The sequence below is a fragment of the Zootoca vivipara genome, chromosome 17 (assembly GCF_963506605.1).
Source record: "Zootoca vivipara chromosome 17, rZooViv1.1, whole genome shotgun sequence".
Lineage (NCBI taxonomy): Eukaryota > Metazoa > Chordata > Lepidosauria > Squamata > Lacertidae > Zootoca > Zootoca vivipara.
Genome location: NC_083292.1, coordinates 27,123,680 through 27,146,227, shown reverse-complemented (window position 1 = coordinate 27,146,227; position 22,548 = coordinate 27,123,680). Strand labels below are relative to the sequence as shown.

The 22,548-nt window shown below is 52.2% G+C and overlaps 1 protein-coding gene across 1 annotated transcript in view; it reads right to left on the bottom strand.

The window, feature by feature from the left end:
- The window catches only part of ATG2A (autophagy related 2A), a 41,141-nt gene that overhangs the window by 16,446 nt on the left and 2,147 nt on the right, over positions 1 to 22,548 (bottom strand). Inside the window, exons 2-25 of the mRNA XM_060269734.1 lie at positions 17,477 to 17,639; positions 17,202 to 17,354; positions 16,895 to 16,997; positions 15,976 to 16,147; positions 15,663 to 15,809; positions 15,232 to 15,328; positions 14,820 to 14,981; positions 14,003 to 14,145; positions 13,309 to 13,384; positions 12,282 to 12,522; positions 11,152 to 11,302; positions 10,811 to 10,915; positions 8,479 to 8,643; positions 8,128 to 8,365; positions 7,449 to 7,551; positions 7,097 to 7,259; positions 6,596 to 6,738; positions 5,559 to 5,722; positions 5,147 to 5,301; positions 3,742 to 3,892; positions 3,281 to 3,474; positions 2,111 to 2,191; positions 1,626 to 1,732; positions 782 to 874 (exon numbers count right to left, since the gene is read on the bottom strand). Coding sequence (XP_060125717.1) covers positions 782 to 874; positions 1,626 to 1,732; positions 2,111 to 2,191; positions 3,281 to 3,474; positions 3,742 to 3,892; positions 5,147 to 5,301; positions 5,559 to 5,722; positions 6,596 to 6,738; positions 7,097 to 7,259; positions 7,449 to 7,551; positions 8,128 to 8,365; positions 8,479 to 8,643; positions 10,811 to 10,915; positions 11,152 to 11,302; positions 12,282 to 12,522; positions 13,309 to 13,384; positions 14,003 to 14,145; positions 14,820 to 14,981; positions 15,232 to 15,328; positions 15,663 to 15,809; positions 15,976 to 16,147; positions 16,895 to 16,997; positions 17,202 to 17,354; positions 17,477 to 17,639 — 3,470 coding nt within the window. The remainder of the gene's footprint in view (positions 1 to 781; positions 875 to 1,625; positions 1,733 to 2,110; positions 2,192 to 3,280; positions 3,475 to 3,741; positions 3,893 to 5,146; positions 5,302 to 5,558; positions 5,723 to 6,595; positions 6,739 to 7,096; positions 7,260 to 7,448; positions 7,552 to 8,127; positions 8,366 to 8,478; positions 8,644 to 10,810; positions 10,916 to 11,151; positions 11,303 to 12,281; positions 12,523 to 13,308; positions 13,385 to 14,002; positions 14,146 to 14,819; positions 14,982 to 15,231; positions 15,329 to 15,662; positions 15,810 to 15,975; positions 16,148 to 16,894; positions 16,998 to 17,201; positions 17,355 to 17,476; positions 17,640 to 22,548) is intronic.

The following is a 22,548-nucleotide window of genomic DNA, read 5'->3' as shown; positions in this document are numbered from 1 at the left end:
CAGTCTCCCAGCCTCACCTCCCTCGCAGATTCGTTAGGAGGATACAATAGAAGGAGAAACCCTTGGAACAGGGGTGGGATATATCCTACCTCACAGGGTTGTTGTGTATTAGGTAAAGGTAAAAGGACCCCTGACCATTAGGTCCAGTCGTGACCGACTCTGGGGTTGCGCACTCATCTCACATTATTGGCCGAGGGAGCCGGCGTACAGCTTCCAGGTCATGTGGCCAGCATGACAAAGCCGCTTCTGGCAAACCAGAGCAGCACACGGAAACGCCGTTTACCTTCCCGCTGTAGCGGTCCCTATTTATCTACTTGCACTTTGACGTGCTTTCGAACTGCTAGGTTGGCAGGAGCTGGGACTGAGCAACGGGAGCTCACCCCGTCACAGGGATTCGAACCGCCGACCTTCTGATCAGCAAGCCCTAGGCTCAGTGGTTTAACCCACAGCGCCACCAGCGTCTTAATTAAACAGCTCAAAAACTGCTAGGCAGCCGCAGAAGGGATTGGGTGGCTTTGAGCCACTCACCGTCTGTTGCCCCAACTGACCTCATAAAATAGGTCAGGGGGGGTGGAGAGAAGCAGACAAACTACCTTGTGCTCTTGGGGGTGGGGAGCAAGTAATTAAGTTCCAAGTATGGGCAATCATAGCAGCTGTCTTGGCCCTAGACCCCCCCCCCTTCCAGTGCGTCACATAGGCTGCAACCAGCTGGCCTCAAGGTCTCCACTCTGTGCAAGCGAAAGGACTCGAGGAAGGAGCAGGGTAGGAGGTTGAGACCCACCGGAGGAGGAAGACGGACGTGTCCACAATGATGTTGCTAGAGAGGGTGAAGGTCTCGGCTGTGATGAGGACCCGGATTGGCAAGTAGAGAGGCCTGCAGGGGAGAAGACAGGACTCAGGGGTGTACCGGGGGTGTTGGACAGCGACTGCCGTCCTCCCACCCCAAGTCACCTGAACCTCTGTGGGTAGCAGGAAGAGGCTGCCTCCTCTGGTCACAGAAAGATGCTGCACATACTTCTGCAAGGGATCTGGGACAAACTTGGACCCAGTAGAATTAATCTGAGCCTTGAAGAACCCACATAGAGCTGAAAGAGGAAGTGGGAAAGAGTGCCACTCTTCCCCACTTCCTCCTTCAGCTCTATGTACAGTGGTGCCTCGCTTAACGAATGCCGTTTAACGAAATTTCCGCTTAACGAAAGGATTTTTCGAGCGGAGGTTGCCTCGCTAGACGAATTCGTTTTACGAAAAATTCGTCTAGCGAATCGCGTCTTCCCATAGGAATGCATTGGAATTCAATTAATGCGTTCCTATGGGCATTAATTGCATTCCTACGGGATTCCTACGGGATTCGCTAGATGAATTTTTCGTTATAAGAAAAGACCCGTGGAACGAATTAAATTCGTCTAGCGAGGCACCACTGTACTTGTTCAAGGGGGGGTGGGGGTGGGAAGACCTTCGTCATCCTTACTCCCTCGTGACCAAGGAGGCAGTGACAGGGTAGGGGGCTCTGAGGCTTCATGGGCACCGAGGGAAGGTTTCCGGGGCACCGTGTTGGCCATAATGAGCTCAATGGACCGATGGTCTGAGCTGGCAGAGAAGGCAGCCTCCGGTGTCCCAATAAATACCTGTAATCCACAGCACAGCTGAACAGGTGGGTGTGCAGCACTGTGATGACCGTCGGGGGCGCAAAGCCCAGGATGGGGTCATCCAGAACATCCAGGAAGTCAATCAACTGAGGGGACAGATGAGCACAGTCAGATTTCGGGGACACGCACCCTTGGCATGAGACCGGTCGACACTGACAGCCCGCTATGGCAGCAGAGACCCAGAGGACACCCCCTTCCCCATCACGCGAAGTATGGAACTGCTTTGGGCCAAGAATCGTGCTGAACCCCTCGCGCTGCACGACCCGGCTCTCTACGTAGACTAGACCAGGCACCCCCAAACTTCGGCCCTCCAGATGTTTTGGACTACATATCCCATCATCCCTGACCACTGGTCCTGTTAGCTAGGGATCATGGGAGTTGTAGGCCAAAACATCTGGAGGGCCACAGTTTGGGGATGCCTGGAGTAGACAGCCCTTGGGTGGGCGGGGGGGGGCAGACCTCACCTGCGTGTACCAGCTCTGGTGGGTCAGGGCCATGTGATGCCGCATGGTTGCCCCTTCGAGGCGCAGCGTCACCAGGAACTCCTGAAACGGACGAGGAAGAAAGGGGGGGAGGGTCTCAGGCCACGTTCAGACATGCAGCCGCACCACCTTAAAAGGCACACTTTGCCTCCAATTTTTTCTCAGTGGGAGGAGCCCATTGCACAACACCCTGACCAGGTACGGGAGGAGGATGAAAAAGCAACCTGGGCAATGTTGGAATTACTGAAGCAGCTCATCTGGGATGTCCCGACCTCACTCCCCCCCCCAGTTTAAATTATTATTAATATTTATTAGCTGTTGTTTTTCAGAAGAGAAAACTCAAAGCAACTTTTTAAAAACAAAAACAAAAACAAAAAGGCCAAGGGCAAAAAACAGAAATAGAATAAAACTACCTAAAATACACCAGTAATACAAATAAATATTAGCGGATCCAACTCAAAAGTTTTTTTTTACTTTCCCATGGTTTTATTGTTTCAAAACCACATATATATGAGAGATATGGTTGCATATAAATATTTTAATAAATAATATAACCCCACCCCACAAAAATGCAGATCCAAAAGCCTGGGAGGAGAATGTTTTTGCCCTAAAAACATAGTGACGGTGCCAGGCATGCCTCCCTGGGGACAGCATTCCATGAATGGGGGAGCCCCCCACTGAGAAGACCCATATTAGGCAGTGGTGGGGTAGGGTTCAAGAATTGGGACCCATGGGCTCAGCCTCTGTGCTATCTGAAAGTTACGCAAGCTGTGAAAGAACAGCTCATGAAAATACGGCTCTTGTGTGGCTTGAGGTCATGCGTTTCAGAGTTCAATGAATCGATTCTTGGAGCTTGTGTTTTTTGCTGCGTACACCACTTTGGTGGCTTTATGCTACGACGTGGCCTATCAATTTAACGAATAAATGGCACCAGGCAGAGCCATTTCCTCTGATTCGACCGCCTTTATTGGCTCAGCGTGGTCCTACCTATCACCTTGCAAGCTGCTGGCCCTGAAGGATGGGGGCAGGAATAAAAGAAAACAAATCTCCCCCCAGGTTTGGAAGAGGAAGTTCCAAAGATTGTCCCACCAACAGCTCAAAGGGCCCCCCCTTCCCTCCTTCAGATCTGCGGGGAAGATGGATCCAATGTACCTTGATGTTCTTCTCCAAATCCAGGTTGATCTGGATAGCCAGGGAGAGCATCTTCAGGGGCCCGTCCTTCTTGCTCCCCAAGGGCCAGGTGATGGGGCCCTCCTGGGAGGCATAGATGGTGGGGTGGAGCCCCTCCGGAGGCAAAAAGTTGGAGATTTCCAGATGCTCCGCCATGAGGTAGTCCTCCACCACAGCTGCAAGGACAAGAGAGGACATCCTGGGTTAACATTTCCTAGAGGTTTATAACCTTCTCCTCCAAAGAGCAGCTCCCCCTGCAGAGTCCTGAATCCTTCCTTATTTGGCAAGGAGAAATTATGCCTTATCGGGGATGGATCACAGGGGGTTAACCTCCATTTGACGTGGCCGCCACCCCTCCCAGCCAGGGCACAGCCAGCCACAAGTACCCACCGACCCTGGCACACCCCTATTCCCCCTCCGCAGCCCAGGGGCCACAGCCCTACCCTTGTGATAAAGTGCAACTTTCTCTGCCTCAATGCAGAAGTAGCCGAGGTCCTTGCGACCCTTGTACCGCGAGACACTGAAGAGACTGCCGCTTTCCACGTCCAGGACCAGCTCGCCGTGAGATCCCTCCAGCTTCTTGCCCCCCTCGCCCTGCACAGCCAGAGAGAGAGAGAGAGAGATGGGAGTGACAGTCCCTTGGGTGACTTTAGAGGAACAGACGAATTCATGGAGCCACGATGGCCAAGCTCTACCTCTGCGGTTGGAGGCAGGAATGCTTCTGAACTCCACTTGCTGGAAGACACAGAAGGGGAGAGGGCTCTTGTGCTCGAATCCTTCCTGAGCGTTTCCTACAGGAATCTGGTTGGCAAGAGCCCCAGGTGAGCTGGTAACCAGAAGCCATGGGCCAGGACCAAAGGACGAAGGACCATGGTCAAGAGCTCAGGAAGCCCTAGTGGCTCAAGCAAGCCCTAACTTGCAGGCAGCACACAACAGCCGTGCCAACAAGCTAAAGGGTCTATGCCAAACCTAAGATTTAATGCCCCCTCCCTGTGGAACGCCCTCCCATCAGATGTCAAAGAGAAAAACAGCTACCAGATTTTTAGAGGACATCTGAAGGCAACCCTGTTTAAGGAGGCTTTTAATGTTTAATCGATTATTTTATTATATTTTTCTGTTGGAAGCCGCTCAGAGTGGCTAGGGAAGCCCAGCCAGATGGGCGGGGTATAAATAATAAATTATTATTATTATTATTAAGGAACCCAGGTGGCGCTATGGTTAAACCACTGAGCCTAGGGCTTGCTGATCAGAAAGTCGGCGGTTCAAATCCCTGTGACGGGGGTGAGCTCCCGTTGCTTGGTCCCAGCTCCTGCCAACCTAGCAGTTTGAAAGCACGTCAAAAATGCAAGTAGATAAATAGGAACCACTACAGCGGGAAGGTAAACGGCGTTTCCATGTGCTGCTCTGGTTTGCCAGAAGCGGCTTTGTCATGCTGGCCACATGACCTGGAAGCTATACGCCGGCTCCCTCGGCCAATAATGCGAGATGAGCGCGCAACCCCAGAGTCAGTCACGACTGGACCTAATGGTCAGGGGTCCCTTTACCTTTATCTATTATTATTATTATTATTATTATTATTATTATTTATTATTATTATTATTTATTTTATTATTATTATTATTATTATTATTATTATTATTATTATTACAGTATTATAAATTTAGCCACAGTACAAGGTTGAAAGCTTCCCATACTGCTGAGGGATTATTAAAACGCTGAATGGTTTATGAATGCTTTATAATTAAACTAGCATCAGATAAATTAAATATGCCTCCCCCATCTCAGTGTCACATGTACAGGGTCAGCCTGTAACCTTCCCTCTCTTCCCTTCCCACCCCCCCCCTTTACCTTGGCATCGCACAGAGCTGTGACCCGCCCCTTCCCCACAGAGAGCACAACAGAGACAGAACTCTGGGGAAAGGGGCTCCTCTGTTCCCCCTTCTTCCGCTGTGCTGCCTCATCCACGGAGTAGAAGTGAGAATCCTCCTCTTCGGAGTCTGAATCTGGAAAGCAGGAAGAGGAAGGCGGGGAAGGCATTTTTACAGACCCAAAAAACCTCTGCACTGCCCAGAATAGAGCCTGCTTCCTGCTGCCCACCCCTCCGCCAAGTCCAGGCAGACCCATGAAGCATGCTTGGCCAAGTTGCAAGATGGTGATGGCCGAGACCCAGTCTTGCCTCTCGAAGGAACTGGTGTGTACTAAGACCCTCCTCCCTTCCCTCCCACCCCCCACCCTCCGACATGGGGGTGCCCTCCCTCACCCAGCTTAAAGGCCGACTTGCACATCTTGAAGTTCTCCTGCCAGCGGGTGTCTGCGGGTGCTTCTCCAACAAAGGGGCTTGTTGTGGACCCAGCACCCCCCAGAAGCTCAGAGGGGGTGGGGGGTGGGCTGCAGGACTCGAACATCAGGAGATCATTATTGATCCTAGAAGAGGAAAAGAAGGTTCAGCATGAACAGCCTGTCCCATGACAGTGTGGTGTAGTGGTTAGAGTGCTGGACAAAGACCTGGGTGAGGTCAGGGCTCAATCCCCTCTTGGCCAAGAAGCTCACTGGATGGCCTTGGATGCCAATCAACTCAGCAGGGTAGCCCCGAGATCTTTTGGTGAAGGGCTGTATACAAATTTAATAAATATAGTCATAATAAAGAAGAAACTCCACACTATGTGAATAAGTTGAGTTAAACTGTGGAACTCCCTCCCACATGAGGCAGTGAAGACCACCAACTCGGATGGCTTTAAAAGAGGTTTGTACGTTCATGGAAGACTAAGATATCAAGAGCTACATTTCTGTTGTCATGACCACAGGCTCCCTACCCCTGCAGGATGCATCTAATATCAGGGACTGCAGAACCCACCAGCTAGTTCAGAAGGTTAGAGAATGGTGTCAATCATGGTCATGCAGGGTAGAGAGAGAGATGCCCGGGAGGTATTGTTTCGAACCAAGGGAAGAGCCACAAGCTCAATGGCAGAGCAGATGTCTTGCAAGCGGGCTAAGTCCCTGGCAGCATCCCCAACAACAGTGAGCAGGTAGCAGTCATGAAATATGAAAGACCCTGGAGAGATGCTGCCAGTCAGAGCAGACAATACTGGTCTAGATGGACGAATGTCCTGACCTGGTCTAAGGCGGATTCCTCCCATTCCCCCGATGGAAAGGACAAATTCGGCTTTCTGAGTACTGGGACTCTGTCCTTTCCCCTTATGCAGAAGAGATTCGAGGAGGACATGCCCAATTTGCTCAGGGGCTCCTGCTGCCCCCCCAACCCCAACCCCTGAACACCCAGGCGCATGGGACTCTGACCTGTTGTAGATGCTCTCGTAGAAGTCCTTACTGGGGAGGAAGATGTGCATGGTGGGGAAGGTCACCTCCAGGGCATACTGGGAGGCCTCCAGCGTCTGGCTCTGGAATTCCGCCATCTCCTCGGGATCTCCAGGGATCACCATCTAGAGGGGAAAGGTGGAGGGGCAGGCTGGATTCAAAGCTGGCAGGAAGCTGGGTGCCAACGTCACACAGCGGAGCTGCAAAACTCCCACCCACATGGAGGAGAGGAAGGCAATCAATGGCTGCTAGCCAGGATGGCTGGGCTTTGCCTCCACAGCCAAAACCTGCAATGGTTCCGGATCCCAGTTGCTGGAAGCCACAAGAAGGGAGAGTTACGCTTGGGTCCTGCTTGTGGGCTTCTCCTGGGGGCATCTGGTTAGCGGCTGTGAGAAGCGGGTGCTAGACTAGGTGGGCCATTGGCCTGGTCCAGCAGACCTCCCTTAGGTTATTAGCAGCTCGTGGGTTGCTTCACCCTCTCACCTCCTCCGTCTCATACATAGTCCGCTTGGAGGAGAAGGGCGAAGGCTCTGGCTGCTTCAGCTCGCAGGGGCTCTCAGCCGTCGACAGCTCCATCTCTCCGGGCTTCGCCAGGGCCAAGTCCCAGGGAGTGTCGCTGGCCCGAGGGCGGAGGGTCAGCGCGATTCTGCCAGGGGGAGAGGACAGTGCTGGGGAGAGGGGCCAGGACCTTTGTGGGTGCTTCCCCCCCAAAAAAAGACCCAAGACGTCTGGACAGAGAGCAGGATGCCCTCGCCAAGGCAGCACCCAAGCCCACCCCTGACTGCTGCAGTGGCTGTTGTAGCGAAGGGAGGTTGCACGCGGAAACCAGACTTACTTGGGGAGGAAGTACTTCTTCCCCGTCCCTTTGGCGGACAGGTCGGGGGCTTTGCCGACCCGCAAGCACGGCACGGTCAGCTTCTCGGCGCCTTCGTACGTGCCTGCAAATCACCCAAACAGCATCAGCGTTCAGATCCCCACTGAAAAGTTCAGACCCACGGCAAAGCTGGCAGCCAAACCACATCAAACCACCACCACTCCTTGCATTCACGACTTGTTGGGGCATGGATCTTGGAATTTATTTACTGAATTTAAATCCCACCTTTCCACCAAGGAAACGTTAACTGCTTTGGCACGTCCCAGGTCCCCTCCTGTCTGAGCTGCAGCAGTAAGTGTGGGGGGAGGGGCGGCAACAACTACTGGCAAGTAAGACCCACCGCTGGCAGCACTGGCAGGGTTGTTGTGTTGCAGCTGGACAAAGAAGTGGGTGGGAGAGGCACTTGGGCGTTGCCCCCCCCCCTTCGTCACAACAGGGGCATTCCTAGGAGGCGAAATCTTGCATACACAAATGCTACCTTGTACCAGGGGGCGTGCCCACCTCTGACTTGCCCAGATACAGGCAATGTTTAGATGCCGGCAATGTCTGCCCTTGCCCACTTGGCGGCTGTGGGGAGAAATCTGATGGGGATCTTTTTGGAGGGAGGGAGGGAGCGGGGGCCCTGCAGCAGCCTCCTTACCATGCAGGTCACTGAAGGCAACTTCCAGCTGGGTGACGCCTGCCAGCCCGAGCTCCACCCGCAGCTCCACGCCGGCCAGGTCCAGGCGCAGGCTCTCCGGCCGCACAGCCTTCTGGGCCCACGGCCGCCTCTCGGGCCACGGGCGGAGGTCTGGGATCGGGAACTGCAGCCTCAGGGTGGCCTTGGGCGCTGCCAGTCGCACACTTGCCTGCCACTTGGCAGCAGGGGGAGAATCTACCTGGCGCCCAGCCAGGAGGGGGGTGGGGAAGAGGGGGGAGAGAAAACCATTAGAGGAGGCTCTTCCTGGTGGGGGCGTCGTGGTCTTTCAGTCTGCTCCGCCCCCCTACTTACCAAGTGTGCCTCAGGAGAAGGCCAGGCTGGCGCGCAGGGCATCGTGGCACGGCACAGCAGCGAGCAAAGGCGGTCGAGCGTCGCCAGGTCCACGTCTGAGCAGAAGTCATCCAGCTCAGCCACCAGCTCCACCGTTTGCTTGGCAGGGACCTTGGCAAGGCGGCTCTGGAAGCACAGCGGCAAGAGTTGGCAAGCTGCATGTGTCTCCCCGGCAAAAACAAGAACTCTGCTAACCCAGGTTTGGCCCAAGTCTTAGGGTTGCATTGAGGCTCTCTAGGTCCCATCGGACTACAACACCTCATTGTCTTTGCAGCCTGGGGCTAATGGAAGCCAGGAGTTCAGAAACACCTGGAAAGCCACAGGCTGGTTTAGATTTGGGACCTGGCTCTGTCCAGCTTTCATTTTAATTTTCTCCAGGTTAACTCGTTCCTGGAAGTATTTTTCAGAAACAAAATGAAACGCAGAGGATTTCTGCAGTTCCCAACCAGGGAGATGCCTTTTTCTGCCACGACTCCCAAGTTATGGAATGACCTTCCCAGAGAGGATGGCTCTTTTTTTTCTTTTCCTTTTGGAATTTTATTTAATTTTCAAACTACAATGCATAACAATATAACATTTTTGCATATAGTTCTTGTAAAGGTTTACATAACAGAAGCTTCCATAACAAAGTCCATTTCCCCCCCTAATCCTTCCCCCTCCCTTCCCACCCTCTTCCCTAGTCGGGCCTTCCTTCTTCAAATCTTTAGCCATGTACACAGTCTGTTCATTCGTGCTTGTATATTCGGGTTGGCTTCCCCCCTTTCTATCCAGTTCCTGTAAAATGTCCACTTATTTGTTATTTTTTGGCATTTGTTTTCCCAGCTATCCTCTACCATTATCTGTGCAAATATTTCTGATTGTACATATTCAAAAACATAGTCGTTCCATTTTTCCATATTCCATTTAGTTTTTTCTTTCCATCCTAGAGCAATAACTGCCATTCCAGCTAGAATCATGATCGTATACAACTCTTGGTTATTACTTTTTACTGTATTATTTCCCAGTATTCCCGAAAATAGCAAGTCCCTGTTAATTTCTATGCTTATTTGGAATAATCCAGAAATTACCTTTGTGATCTTTTGCCAATATTCCTTAACCAAATTGCATTCCCACCACGTGTGAGTATAGTCCTTTTTCACGACCGCAATGCCAGCATTTGGGGCTAAACCCTTTCACTATATACGCCATTTGTGCCGGTGTTCTATACCATTTTAGTAAAAAATTTCTACTTAATTCCTTATACTTTTCTATTTTAATATGGTTTATATTCTTCATCATTTCTTGTACCGTGTTTAAAATGGATCGTACCTTCCTGCTCCCATTTGAGCTGGATTATCCTTGTCATTCTGTCTTTGTCTCCTGTCATCAGTTTATATATCAGCCCTGCTATCCCTTTCTCTGTTATTTGTCTTTTGTTTAACACCTTTTCTATTTTCATTCCTGTCCTCATTGTCTCCTCTGCTCTTCCTGCTTTTATTGAATCATAAAGTCCTTCCACTTTCAGCCAGAATTGTTTTCCTATTTTTTCTAAAAGGGCTTTTTTGTAATTAATTCCCTTGTTCGTCAAATATATAATAATAATAATAATAATAATAATAATCTTTCAATTTGTAAAATCCCTGGTCTTCTAATTTCTTCCACCATCCGGGTTCCCTTTGGCCCTTCTGCATATATTTTAACGGCATCCACCTTGAATATAATGGCATCCATTTCATGTTCCATTTTTTTCCAAATTCCTAACCCAGTTTTTCTTGGGCCTATTGTCTTCTTCCAAGCCGTATTGATGTCTCTATTAAATATCCCTTCTCTTCCTATTCCTTCGTTTACAGTGGTACCTCTACTTACGAATTTAATGCGTTCCGAACACACATTTGTAAGTCGAAAAAAATTGTAAGTCGAATCCCATAGGAATGCATTGGGAGAAAAAATTCGTAAGTCGAAGCAACCCTATCTAAAAATTTGTAAGTAGAAAAAATCCTATCTAAACCGCATCCAAGATGGCGGACGGAGCTCCGTTCGTAAGTAGAAAAATTCGTAAGTAGAGCTATTTGTAAGTAGAGGTACCACTGTATTTCGTTCTGAGGCTGGCTCTCCGGGTGCCAGCATTGCTGCTTTTTGAGTTGGGTGGCTAACTTGTGGCTTGCGGGGCAAACCTAGCCCACTGAGGCACCCCGGTCCCTGGCAAAACACTTATGTCACTGCTGCCCAGAATTTCTCCAGCAACTGCGAAGGGGAAAGGAATTTGCTGCTGGATCTGCGCAAAAAGCCCCCTGGCTGCCTGCCGGGAACTCACCTTGGAGGAGGAAGGCCGCTTCTCCGAATGCTTGCTTTGGAGACGGGCACAGGGGCGAGGCGACTGGCTGTAGGGAAAGGCACTAGGGGTGGCGAAGACCAGCAGCTGAGAAGAAAGCGAAACCGGTTTACCAAGGACGCCCTCCGACAAAAGCACCCCATGCTCTTCACCTAGCAGGCGGCTGCTCCACTGATAGGTTTCTAGGCGACATCAATGCAGCCAGGGCTCCGAGGAGCCTCCAGTTTGTCTGGGGCAGGAAGTGCAAGTGGGCATGGGGGGGGGGAAGCAGCAGCCAGGCGCCCCCTGCTCTTGCACTCCCCTTGATGGGGCTCAGCCCTCACCTCGGTGTATTCTGGCTTGGCTTGCGTCCTGCCGTCCGTCCACAAGCACTCCAAGATCTCCAGGAGCCCAAAGGATGCATCCCAGCTGAACATGTGCAGCTGCCCAGAGGCCTTGTGCTCGCAGCTGATCTGTACAGCGGCCCCAGTCAGCCTGGAAGAGGCAAACAGACACCCAGATCGCAAAGGTGGCAAGCGCAAGGTGCAGGGAATGTCCCTTGCCTGCTGGCAGCGAAGCACAGAGCAGGGGTGGGGACCCGGGGAGTCTCCGGGTGCGGTTGGACTACAACTCCCATCATCCCTGATCCAGCAGGCTCTGCTCACATTAAGTCACATCCACTATAGGATGTCTACTATCTCTGGATAGCTCAGTCAGTTAGAAGATGGTGCTAATAACGCCAAGGTTGCAAGTTCAATCCTTGTAAGGGACAGCTGCTTATTCCTGCATAGCGGAGGGTTGGACTAGATCAGGCATCCCCAAACTGTGGCCCTCCAGATGTTTTGGCCTATAACTCCCATGATGCCTAGCTAAGAGGACCAGTGGTCAGGGATGATGGGAATTGTAGTCCAAAACATCTGGAGGGCCGAAGTTTGGGGATGTCTGGACTAGATGATCCTCAGGGACCCTTCTGGTTCTATGATACATTTTTGCAAGCCAAGTGGAACGGCAATTCAGTGGTTCCCAAAATTGTCCAGGCCAATGCCCCCTTGGTTCCCTAAACTCACCCCCTGGACCTCCCACCCTACCTTGTCAAATGCATTCTTTGCATGACCCAGTGAGGAAAATAATATCACAGTGAAATTCAAAACTGTAACAATTAATTGGACATTTATTCAAAATCCAATGAAAACTATTTAGTTTAATTAATTCAACAGTATAGATTAACTTGATCCAGTGATGCCAGCTTTTCAAAGCCTGATAGTCTTTTACACCTCCAGGAACCCCCTTCTGTCCCCTTGCCTCTTACAGCAGCACCCCCCCCCCAGGTAATCCCATTGCTACTGCCCACTTTGGGAACCACAGATTTTAAAAAAATGTTATAACACAAACACACACCACAGGGCCTGGCAGAGCACCTGGGAGGGTTGGCTTTTTTTTTGCTGTGCTCAGGCCTTCGGTTCCCAATACACACCTGACGTTGCTGCGTGGACAGGCCCCCTCAAAGCACTGGCGCAGGGGCTGGAAATCCCGGCCCCCAAAGGCAGAGTCCTTCAGGCCCCCAAGCTGGGAGAAGAAGCGCTGAGCTAGCTGGAGGTGCGGGGCCTCTGGGGTCTGGTGCAGCAGGGTGAGAGTGAGCCCTCCAATCGTCAGCCGCAGCAACACCTCAGGCCGCTGGTTCTCCAGAGAGGGGGGTTGCGGGTGGCTGGTCTTACCTATGCAAGGAAGAGAGAGTGAGTGAGTGAGTCTTGGAGCAGAAAGACCTGAACTTGGACGCAGCTGCCCCAGAGATTGCTGGGAGAAACTCTTAAGAAGCTGTCAGACTGCTGATCCACCAAGTCCAGCACTGTGTGCTCTGGCTGGCAGCAGCTCTATAGGATCTCAATTAAAAATATTTTTTTTAAAAAGGAGGTGCTGAACATACCAGAACTTCTGCATACCAAGCAGTAGGTCTCTTCTTTTGTAACACTCGAGTTTACTTTTTTCCTCCTACCCTCCAACCCATTTTCCTTTAGTGCCACATCTGCTAGATTGTATTGCTGAGAACAGGACTGTCTCACTACTGTTATCTGTAAGCTACTCTGGCAGCCTTCATTTGACTGAAAACCAGGACAAGCTACACCTCTATAGTGTCATAAGGAGTGATGGCTTCCTACCTACAAGCGCATCTCTCTTCTCCCTTTCCTCTCCCTTCCCTGTTCTTTTCCCCTTGTGTGCCATGTTCCTTCAGATTGTAAGCCTGTAGGTAGGGACTGCCTTATTTCGACTGTATGTTAGTTAAAGCAATTTTACCCTACTCTGGGAGCCTTTTTGGCTGAAGAGCAGGGTACAAATGCTCTAACCAAACAACCAACCAGTCCTCCCTTCAACGCCAGGGGGGGGGGAAACACCCCACAGGTCTCTCGCGCCCGCCTCCTCCCTGGCACTACTTGGGCTTATCAAGAAGTCCTGCACAATCCCACCCTCTCCCTCCCACCAATTTGCAATTTAAACCATCTTACTTGGTATCTTGTTGAGGCAAGGCAGGGTGGCAGCAAAGGGTGACCGTCCATAACGCCTGGGACTGCTCAACATCAGCTGTGGGGGGGGGGGGCGGGGCGAGGCGGGGATGAGAGAAAGGTGGAGAGTTGAAAACTGGGCAAGCAGCTCTGGAAGCAGAGCAGGCCTACCTACAAGGCCGGCAAGGCCATTGGGCAGACGAAGGCAAAAGCCTCGGGCGGCAGTTGCTGAGGGATGGCAGCAGCACGACCTCCCTGGAAGTTCCCCTCTGGGGCGTGCAGAAGCGGGAGGGCCCTGCACCCCCTAAACTAGTACACAGCTTGCTGGGATAGGGGGGTGCTATCCTGTTGCCAGCACTGAAGTCTGAATCAGCTCTCAGTCTGGCCAGCTTCTGAACATGGAGAGGGGGTGTGTGTGCCAGTCTGTCCTTTGTCTTGGGCCAGCTGTGTCAAGTTGCCTCCTGGCAACTTGGGGGGCAGCGTTGAAGCTGTGTGCCTGGGCAGCTGGTGATGAGACAGGACAAGGAGCAAAGGAAACCTCCCCCCCCACACACACACACACTAGGTGGCCTTCCCCAGGGTCCTCCTGCCCAAACTCAAGCACCCGGGCCTCAGGCATGACCTGTCCAAGCCCACTGGAAACTTGCCCACGGTCATCCCTCCCTCTACCTTCCCCATAGCCTGCTGGGGCTCTTACCCCTGGCACGAAGGGCAGAGCCTGTAGGCGGCTGCTGCCAGCGTCGCTGTGCACAGAGGAGTCCAGGTCGATGTCAGAGAGCTCGCTAGCTGAGCGCACAGAGGTCACACTGCTGGTCATGGGAGCCATGGAGAAGAACATCTCTGACAAGGAGAAGGAGAAGAGTTTGGATTTGATATCCCACTTTATCACTTCCCGAAGTAGTCTCAAAGCGGCTAACATTCTCCTTTCCCTTCCTCCCCCACAACAAACACTGTGTGAGGTGAGTGGGGCTGAGAGACTTCAGAGAAGTGTAACTAGCCCAAGGTCACCCAGCAGCTGCACGTGAAGGAGCGGGGAAGCGAACCCGGTTCACCAGATTACGAGTCTACAGCTCTTAACCACTACACCACGCTGGTTGGCCAAGGAGGGGCAAGAAGGGTGGGGGGGCTAAAGCAGACACCAGCTCAGTCCCGTCCGTCAAGGGGGCCAGTTTATGTGCCAAGACCTTGTTCGGAAACCAAACAGGGCTCAAGTGGGGCTTCATTTCAAGGTCACTCAAACAAATAGCCTTCTGCTACCTGAATCCTTTTAAGAGGGGTAATGCAAGGGATTGAACCTGGCCCTGGCAGATGTACCCAGGATGAAAGAGGAGAAGAGGTGGAAACATAGGAAGCTGCCTTAGGTCCCTGTTCTGACTTTGTCTATCTCACTCAGTACTGCCTGCACTGACTGGCAGCAGCTCTTCATCCTCTCTGCCTGGAGCTGCTGCTATTAGAGATTTGACACCTGGGATCCTCCTGCATGCAAAGCTGCTCCCCCCCCTCGCAGCGGTCACCTCCGTTCTCCAGCCCGACGCAGGTCTCCATCCCCTCCAGGCGGGTGGGGCCAGCCCCCAGCCCTGAGTGCAGCTGTTGGCTGAGGTCCTGCTCAATCAGCTTCAGGTCCTCTGAGTCAAGGGGGCGACTCTTGCTCAGCTGCTCCTGCAAGAGGCTGGATTCTTTGGGGGCGGGGAGGAGAGAGAAGGGGATTAGGGAAGACCTGCAGGGCTGCAGAAGGCTCACCTGTCCCAGTGCAAAAGTTGGCACCGCATGTGCGGGTTCAAATGTGCTACCCCAAAAGGCCTTGCGGGGCTGGACCAGAGGAGCCACAACAACCCCATCTCTCCAGGCCAGGAGGTCAAACCTCTTGTGGGTTTGCACGGTGCTCTTTCTCCATCTCTCCTCCCACCCACGTCGCACAGAGCTCACCAGAGAAGTTCAGGGAAGACAGAAGATCTAGCAGGTATAAGATCTGTTGGGGGGCAAGCAGGAGGTGCAGCGACCCCATCTTCCCATCCAGTTCCAGCTGCACAGAGAGGGGGGGGGAGAAAGTTCAAAACACACCTCCTCACGAGCCAGAGGCAGCCTCTGTTGACGGGACTGCCTCAAACACCTTCACACAGGGGGCAGGCCCCCTCTTCCTCGCAGAAGAAGAGGCAGCTCAATCGCCTGCCTGTGCAAAGGCAGCCAAGATACTGGGGGGGGGGGGGTTGCACCTTCTTTAAACTGCTCCACTGCCTATGCCTCAGCAGATCAGTCCAATGAAGCCCCCCCCCCCCGGCTCACACAAGGCATGGCTTTTCCCATGCATCAGCTGTTCGCTGGAAGGCTGGAGAACCTCAGGCACCGTTTTAACTCACCTTGGGCCCAGGAAAGGCCTCGTTCTGCTTCAACTTGATCCTCATCTCCGTGTATCCAGAGCAGCTGCCAATCTGAAGCAGAGAGCTGGGGGAAGCCTCTTCCTCCTCTGCCTCCTCCGCCTGGGACTCTGAAGAATCAGCAGCCCCCTAGGGTGGAGAGGAGAGACGAGGCAGTTCTGAACACAGGGAAGCCCGCAGCACGCACTTTCCTCGCCCCTCGGTGGATGGGAAGCCCAAGGCGGACAGAGTGCTTTGACATCCATGAAAGTCAAGTCCCCCCACTACCAAGGAAGCCCCCCCGGGGGGGCTGTACCTTTGGAACTGGGGGTGGTGGCATGTGGCCACCCGTGCCACCCGCAAACTCCTCATAGTAAAGCAGGACCCCACTCAGCTGCAGGATCTTGTGCACAAACGGTGGAGGCTGGTGGATGTCTACGGTGATTGCCTGCCCAGGTTCCTTCACAGCTTCATCACAGTAGTCCAATCTGGTGGGGGGCGAGGAGAGGGGGGGAGGAAGGAAGACAGCAGACAGCAAAAGCATCAAGAGCTCAGCTTGGGGGGGGGGAGAGGGAACAAGCAGCCCTCAAGCGACCCTTCTTTGGTGATGGTTGACCAAGCTCTACCTACCTAAGGAAATCCCTTCAGCTATTCTGTCCTCGCCTTCTCTCCCCTCGCTACCCCAAAAGGGCTGTATTTCAAACCGCGACTTTTCTGAATGTCTGCTTAGTCTTGAGATGTCACCCTCTGTTCCCCCTCTGCTACAAATGTGCTGTTCAGCCACGTTAAAATCATGTACACACATCAATTCCTGCTATTCAGGCTGAGAGGGACAGCCTCTTCCACAGGCAAAACAGCACAGGGTTTATGTTCAAGAGCAGGCATCTCCAAACTTCGGCCCTCCAGATGTTTTGGACTACAATTCCCATCTTCCCCGACCACTGGTCCTGATAGCTAGGGATCATGGGAGTTGTAGGCCAAAACATCTGGAGGGCCGCAGTTTGGGGGTGCCTGTTCAAGAGAGAAGCTTCAGCAGGGCTTTGCAGGGTGGAGGAAACCTGGGACAACCCAATAAGGATTGAGAATGGGCGGGGACAGAAGAGAGAGGCGGGAATGGAAACCCAGGTGGGGAGGGGGACAGAATGGAGGTGTTGGAATCCTGAGCAGCAGGAGCTCCTCCCCCTCCCTCCCCTTCCTACCAATAAAAAGCACCAGATCAGCTTAAAGCCAATTACCTTTTGATGTGCATCTCAAGGGCCACGCTGCCCTGTGAGCCACTGGGCACATGCTCCACACGTATCACGGTGTCCAAGAAGGTGACTTCAATCCTTCGCAGAACTGGCAGACAGCAAAGGAGAACAGGGGATCAGGAGCCTGGCAGGCAGGGAAGGACAAAGGGCGGGACCTCCCCGCCCTCATTCCTGCCTGCACCCCTTCAGGAGCAGGCTGTGGGGCGTGGGAATAATCCCACTAGGAGCTGCTAAACCACCAAAAGCTCTTCCGGCAGAACAGCCACCCGTTTCCCCCTGCCCAAGGACTCACCAGTTTCAATGGTTTGGGCAAACATCTCGAGCCCCTCTAGGGGCTGGGGGGTGTCCGAGGGCTCCTCGGCCTGCTCTTTCAGGCACTCCTGTGCCAGCTGCATGCTGGTGGTCATGCATGATGCCCAGCTTTGTGACTCGGAGCCAGGGGCAGCTGCGGGAGGGCAGAGGGAGAAGAGAGAGCCACCAGGTGAGGCAGGCAGGAGGCTGCCCACTTGCTCACTCCCAGCTTCCAGATCAGTACTGTCCCCTCCCTCCCTCTCCTCCAGTTCTCACCAGTACGATACTTCGGCCGGCACGTGATCTGCAGGCCGCTCACTTCCACGGTGCAGTTCTCTGTGACTAAGGCGGACCAGGGGATGGTGACGGCAATGCTGTCGATGAAGCCGTCAACAATCTCCAAGGGGGCTCCGACGGACTCCAGGAACTCGTTGACGGACTGCAGCAGAGAGAGAGAGACAGGGCTGGGTTGAGGGAGCAAGCACTGGCCCTGTCAAACACCAACCAGCTTCCCATGGATACAGTTCCAGGGATACAACCCATAAGTATTGAGTGGGGTGCGGGGGGGGGGGAGAGAAAGGAATGTGGTTATGCAGCAGGGGGGTGCAAGTGAGGTCCCATAGATGTATGTACCCACACAGCACCAGAAAGGTAACTGATTCCATAGCTAAGGGCTGGGGAATCCTCTTCCAGCCTGAGAGCCACACTTCATTCCAGGCGACCCTCCAAGGGCCGCATGCCAGTGGCAGGAGGGGCCAGAGGCAAAAGTGGGTGGAGCAACAAATGTAAATTCCACCTCTGGGACACAGGCTACGCTCTATACCAGGCATCCCCAAACTTCGGCCCTCCAGATGTTTTGGCCTACAACTCCCATGATCCCTAGCTAAAAGGACCAGTGGTCAGGGAAGATGCCTGTTCTATACCTACTTGCATACCGTTCTCCATCCAGACAAGCATGAGACATGATTAGGGTTCATCTCAGTCAGGCAAGAATTCTCAAGATTGGGTGAAGCAGGCCCAGTGAGGGGTATGGCCTCAGAGAGGAGGGGTGGCCTGAGGTTGGTTCCCCAGCCCTGATATAGTGCTATCACTTTGCCTGCTGCTTTGCAGAGTCCCTGCCCCAAGGACCTTACAATCTAAAATCTGACACAAGGGAGACCTGACAGCTGAAGGAGAGGGAAGAGGAGGTAGGCAGGTGTGGGCTGTGGAACTCCCTCCCCATATAGGTGTGTCTGGCACCTTCCAATATGCACCTCTTTGCCCTTACCTTTGACACCTGAGGTATATATCTTTTTAGGACCCACCTTGTTTCACCAATTGTATGTTGTTTTAAATGGTTTTTAATACTGTGTTTTAATGGTGTAACTTGACCTGGGACCTGAGGGTAAAGACCCAGTAATTAACAATAATAATAATCAGGATGGATGTGTGGTTATTTCAGTCGCTGCAGAGCATAGAGAGCATAAGGGCTGTAGAAAAGGGTTCATGGAAAAGCTTGGTTCTGAAGAGAGATTCGATCACACAGGTGGTGTGGGAGGCTGTCCCAAACATACAGGGGCAGGGCAGAATATTTTGCCACCACACTTAAGAATATTGTGCACAGTTCAGATTGCATCACCTAAAAAAACAAAGATATTGTAGAGCTGGAAAAGGTTAAGAGAAGTTGATGGGGATGGAGCAACCTCCCCTGGGAGGAAAATGTTGCAAAAGTTGGGCTTTCCAGTGTAGAAAAAAATGAAAGTAAGCGAGGAGGACATGATAGAGGTGCATAAGATTAAGTGCAGGGTGAAGAAAGCGGATAGAGACTTTCCCCCTCCTTTTCTCACCATAGCAGCAGAACTCAGGGACATCCAGTGACGCTGAATGTCCCTGAGATTCAGGACAGATAAAAAAGAAAGTCCTTCACACAGAGCACAGTTAAGCTATGGAGCTCCCTCCCACAGCAGGCAGTGAGGCCACCAACCTGAATTGCTTTAAAACAGGATCTGACAAATTCATGGAGGACAAGAAGGCTATCTGCGGCTACCAGGCGTGATGGCCAACACTCTGCCTCCAATGTCAGAGGCAGTCTATCTCTGAATGAAAGTCACACGTGAGCAAAGAGTGTTGCTGTTGCACCCAGCTTTGCAAGCTTTGCAGAAAAATCTGTGTGGCTGCTGTGAGAACAAATGCCTGACCCAGCAGGAAGGAAGGCTCTCTTCCCATGTTCCTATGTTCTTATTCTCCTGCCCTGGATAATTCCCACCCCCACCCCCAAGCAGGCTTTCCTTGAGAGAAAACGGGCTGAGACTTCTGCAGCTGTGAGTCTACCATCAGCCATGCCAGTGAGGCAAGAGCAGTGACGTGGTGAGGAAGCATGTGAGTCCAGGAGACAAACAAGCCAGAATTCCTCAGGCTACGTGATACCTCCCATCCTGTCTTGCTGCTCCAGGAAGCTGCTGAGCTCCACCGGGCAAGAACCCCCCTGATCTCTCTATCACACACCTTTGGGGCACTCCCCTATCAACCCTGGGTTGCTTTGGGAGGAAGGGCAGGATATAAACAAGAAGAGGAATTTGAGGGCTGCAGAATTGACACTGAGCCAGAGGAAACTGCCCCAGCAGGGAGTATCCACATCACCCTAACCCTGTGTCCTGTACTGAAGCAGAAGCGGAGGGGGCTTCATTCTAGATTACACCCTAGCAGGAAGATGGGGCAGGGAGGGCTGTGAAGCAAGTGGGAATAGGGCCCCAAAGGACCTAGGCCTCCCCAAGCCACCCAAATTCTGCTTGGGCTAAAAGAGGCAGGCAAGCTCCCTTCAGCACAATCTTGTGACTTCTTGCTAAGTACAGGGAGGAGGAGGTGTGGGGAGAAACTGGGGGTGAAGTTTGAAAGGACAGCAGGGGAGCAGGAGGCAGTGACTTGCGAGGATAATTATAGCCAGCTGGCCTTTCTCCAGAGCAGGATAGTGGATCACAGCACCAACAGCCTGGGGAACACCACCACCTCCCCACTCCATCACAAGACAGGCCGACAACAAGCCACAGCCGCCTACTTCAGAGGCTTAGTTGTTCTGGAGTAACAACCATCCTCCCCATTTGGTGATGTGGGGTGGGGAAACCCACTGATTTGCCACCAGGACTGCAACTATGGCCGGATGGGGTCTCAAGGAGAGTGATCCCAAACACTAACTTCCTTGTTACAGGTAGGTAGCCGTGTTGGTCTGGGTCGAAGTAAAATAAAAAAATTCCTTCAGTAGCACCTTAAAGACCAACTAAGTTTTTATTTTGGTATGAGCTTTCGTGTGCATGCACACTTCTTCAGATACCTTCTTCAGATACTAACTTCCTTGTTTACATTTCCCCTTTTATTCGAAAAAGAATGAGACGGTTCTTACCATGTGCTTCCAACAAGATGCCCATTTGCCTGCGATGGGAGCAAGCAATGGCTGAAGGCTGGTCAAAAGCCAACCTACATGACCCTCGGGGTCCCTTCCAACGTCACCATTCTAGGATTCCTGCCTTTAATGGCCACCTTACCTGGGCTTCCTATTGTAGTGCAAGCTTTCCCCCCCGTTTACCACTTGAGAAGCTGGATCATCTGCACTCACGCACCCACTGTTCATCCCAAGCCCTCCATCACAGCCCCCAGCCCCAAATGCCTCTTCAAAGGCTGGAGCAAAGCGGGCTGCATTACAGGCCAAGACACCTGGTTACAACAAGGCAAGATAAAGTGGAGGTGGGGAGGGGCAACTAGGGTGCTGCCGCATGCCAAACCTGAGTGTTGGTCCACCAAGCCCAGTACAGCATTGTCAACCTGGACAAGCAGTGGCTATCGGACAAGAGTCTTTTCTGGCGCTACCTGGAAATGCCAGGGATTGAACCTGGGAGATTCGGCATGGTAAGGTAGGAGCCTGGCCACCAAGCTGCCGTCAATCTGCCTAAGCCCCATCCCCAGTTATCAAAGGGTCAAACGGCAGACATCACTGAAAAGAGCAGGCATCCCCAAACTTCGGCCCTCCAGATGTTTTGGACTACAATTCCCATCTTCCCCGACCACTGATCCTGTTAGCTAGGGATCATGGGAGTTGTAGGCCAAAACATCTGGAGGGCCGCAGTTTGGGGATGCCTGGAAAAGAGGCTAGAAGGTTGCCCCACTGCCACTAAGCAGGGCAAGGCTGGGTGTGCTCAGCCACCAGCAGGAAACGCCTGGAAAAAGCTCAGCCTGGAAAAAGCTCAGCCCAATAACAACCTGTAGAGCAGGCATCCCCAAACTGCGGCCCTCCAGATGTTTTGGCCTACAACTCCCATGATCCCTAGCTAACAGGACCAGTAGTCAGGGATGATGGGAATTGTAGTCCAAAACATCTGGAGGGCCGAAGTTTGGGGATCCCTGCTGTAGAGGAAACCCAGAGCACATTCCTCCAGGAGAGTGTCCCACTGCAAGGGAGGTGGGGCAAGGCCAGCTCTGATACTGGGTGCAGACAGAGAATCTCACCTAAGAGATCTACAGCAAACCTTTTTAGAACTAAAATATCCACCTGATGAAGTTAAACAACAGATCAACAGAGCCAGACAGATACCTAGAGAGAACCTGCTGCAAGACAGACCCAAAAAAGAAAATAACAGAACACCACTAGTCATCACATACAGCTCCCAAGCTAAAACAGTACAACGCATCATCAGAGATCTACAGCCTCTCCTGGACAATGACCGCTCCCTTTCTCAAGCTCTGGGAGGAAGACCTTTCATTGCCTACAGACAGCCACCCAATCTTAAACAACTCCTCACCCACAATAATACAACCACCAGACTTAACATGGACGCTGGTACCAGAGCCTGCAATAAACCCAGATGCCAACTTTGCTGCCACATACACCCAGACAACACCATTACTGGCCCCAACAACATCCAACATACCATCTCAGGACTATTTAATTGCTCATCCTCTAACATTGTGTATGCCATCAAATGCCAACAGTGCCCTTCAGCTCTCTATATTGGACAAACAGGCCAAACCCTACGCCAAAGGATAAATGGACATAAATCTGACATCAGGAACCAGAAGACAGAAAAACCAGTAGGAGAACACTTCAATCTCCCAGGACATTCTATACAAGATCTCAAAGTAGCTGTCTTACTACAAAAGAATTTCAGAAATAGACTGGAAAGAGAAGTTGCTGAATTGCAACTTATCACCAAGCTCAAAACCATGGAGGGACCTGGTTTGAACAGAGATATCGGGTTCTTATCTCATTATACATGATAAGCGATCTTCAGCCATCTCAACCCTTGCTTTTTCATGCAAAACCATTTGCAGTCGTTTGCGGTCATCAACAGCTATCAGTCAGTCAATCACCCATTTCCACC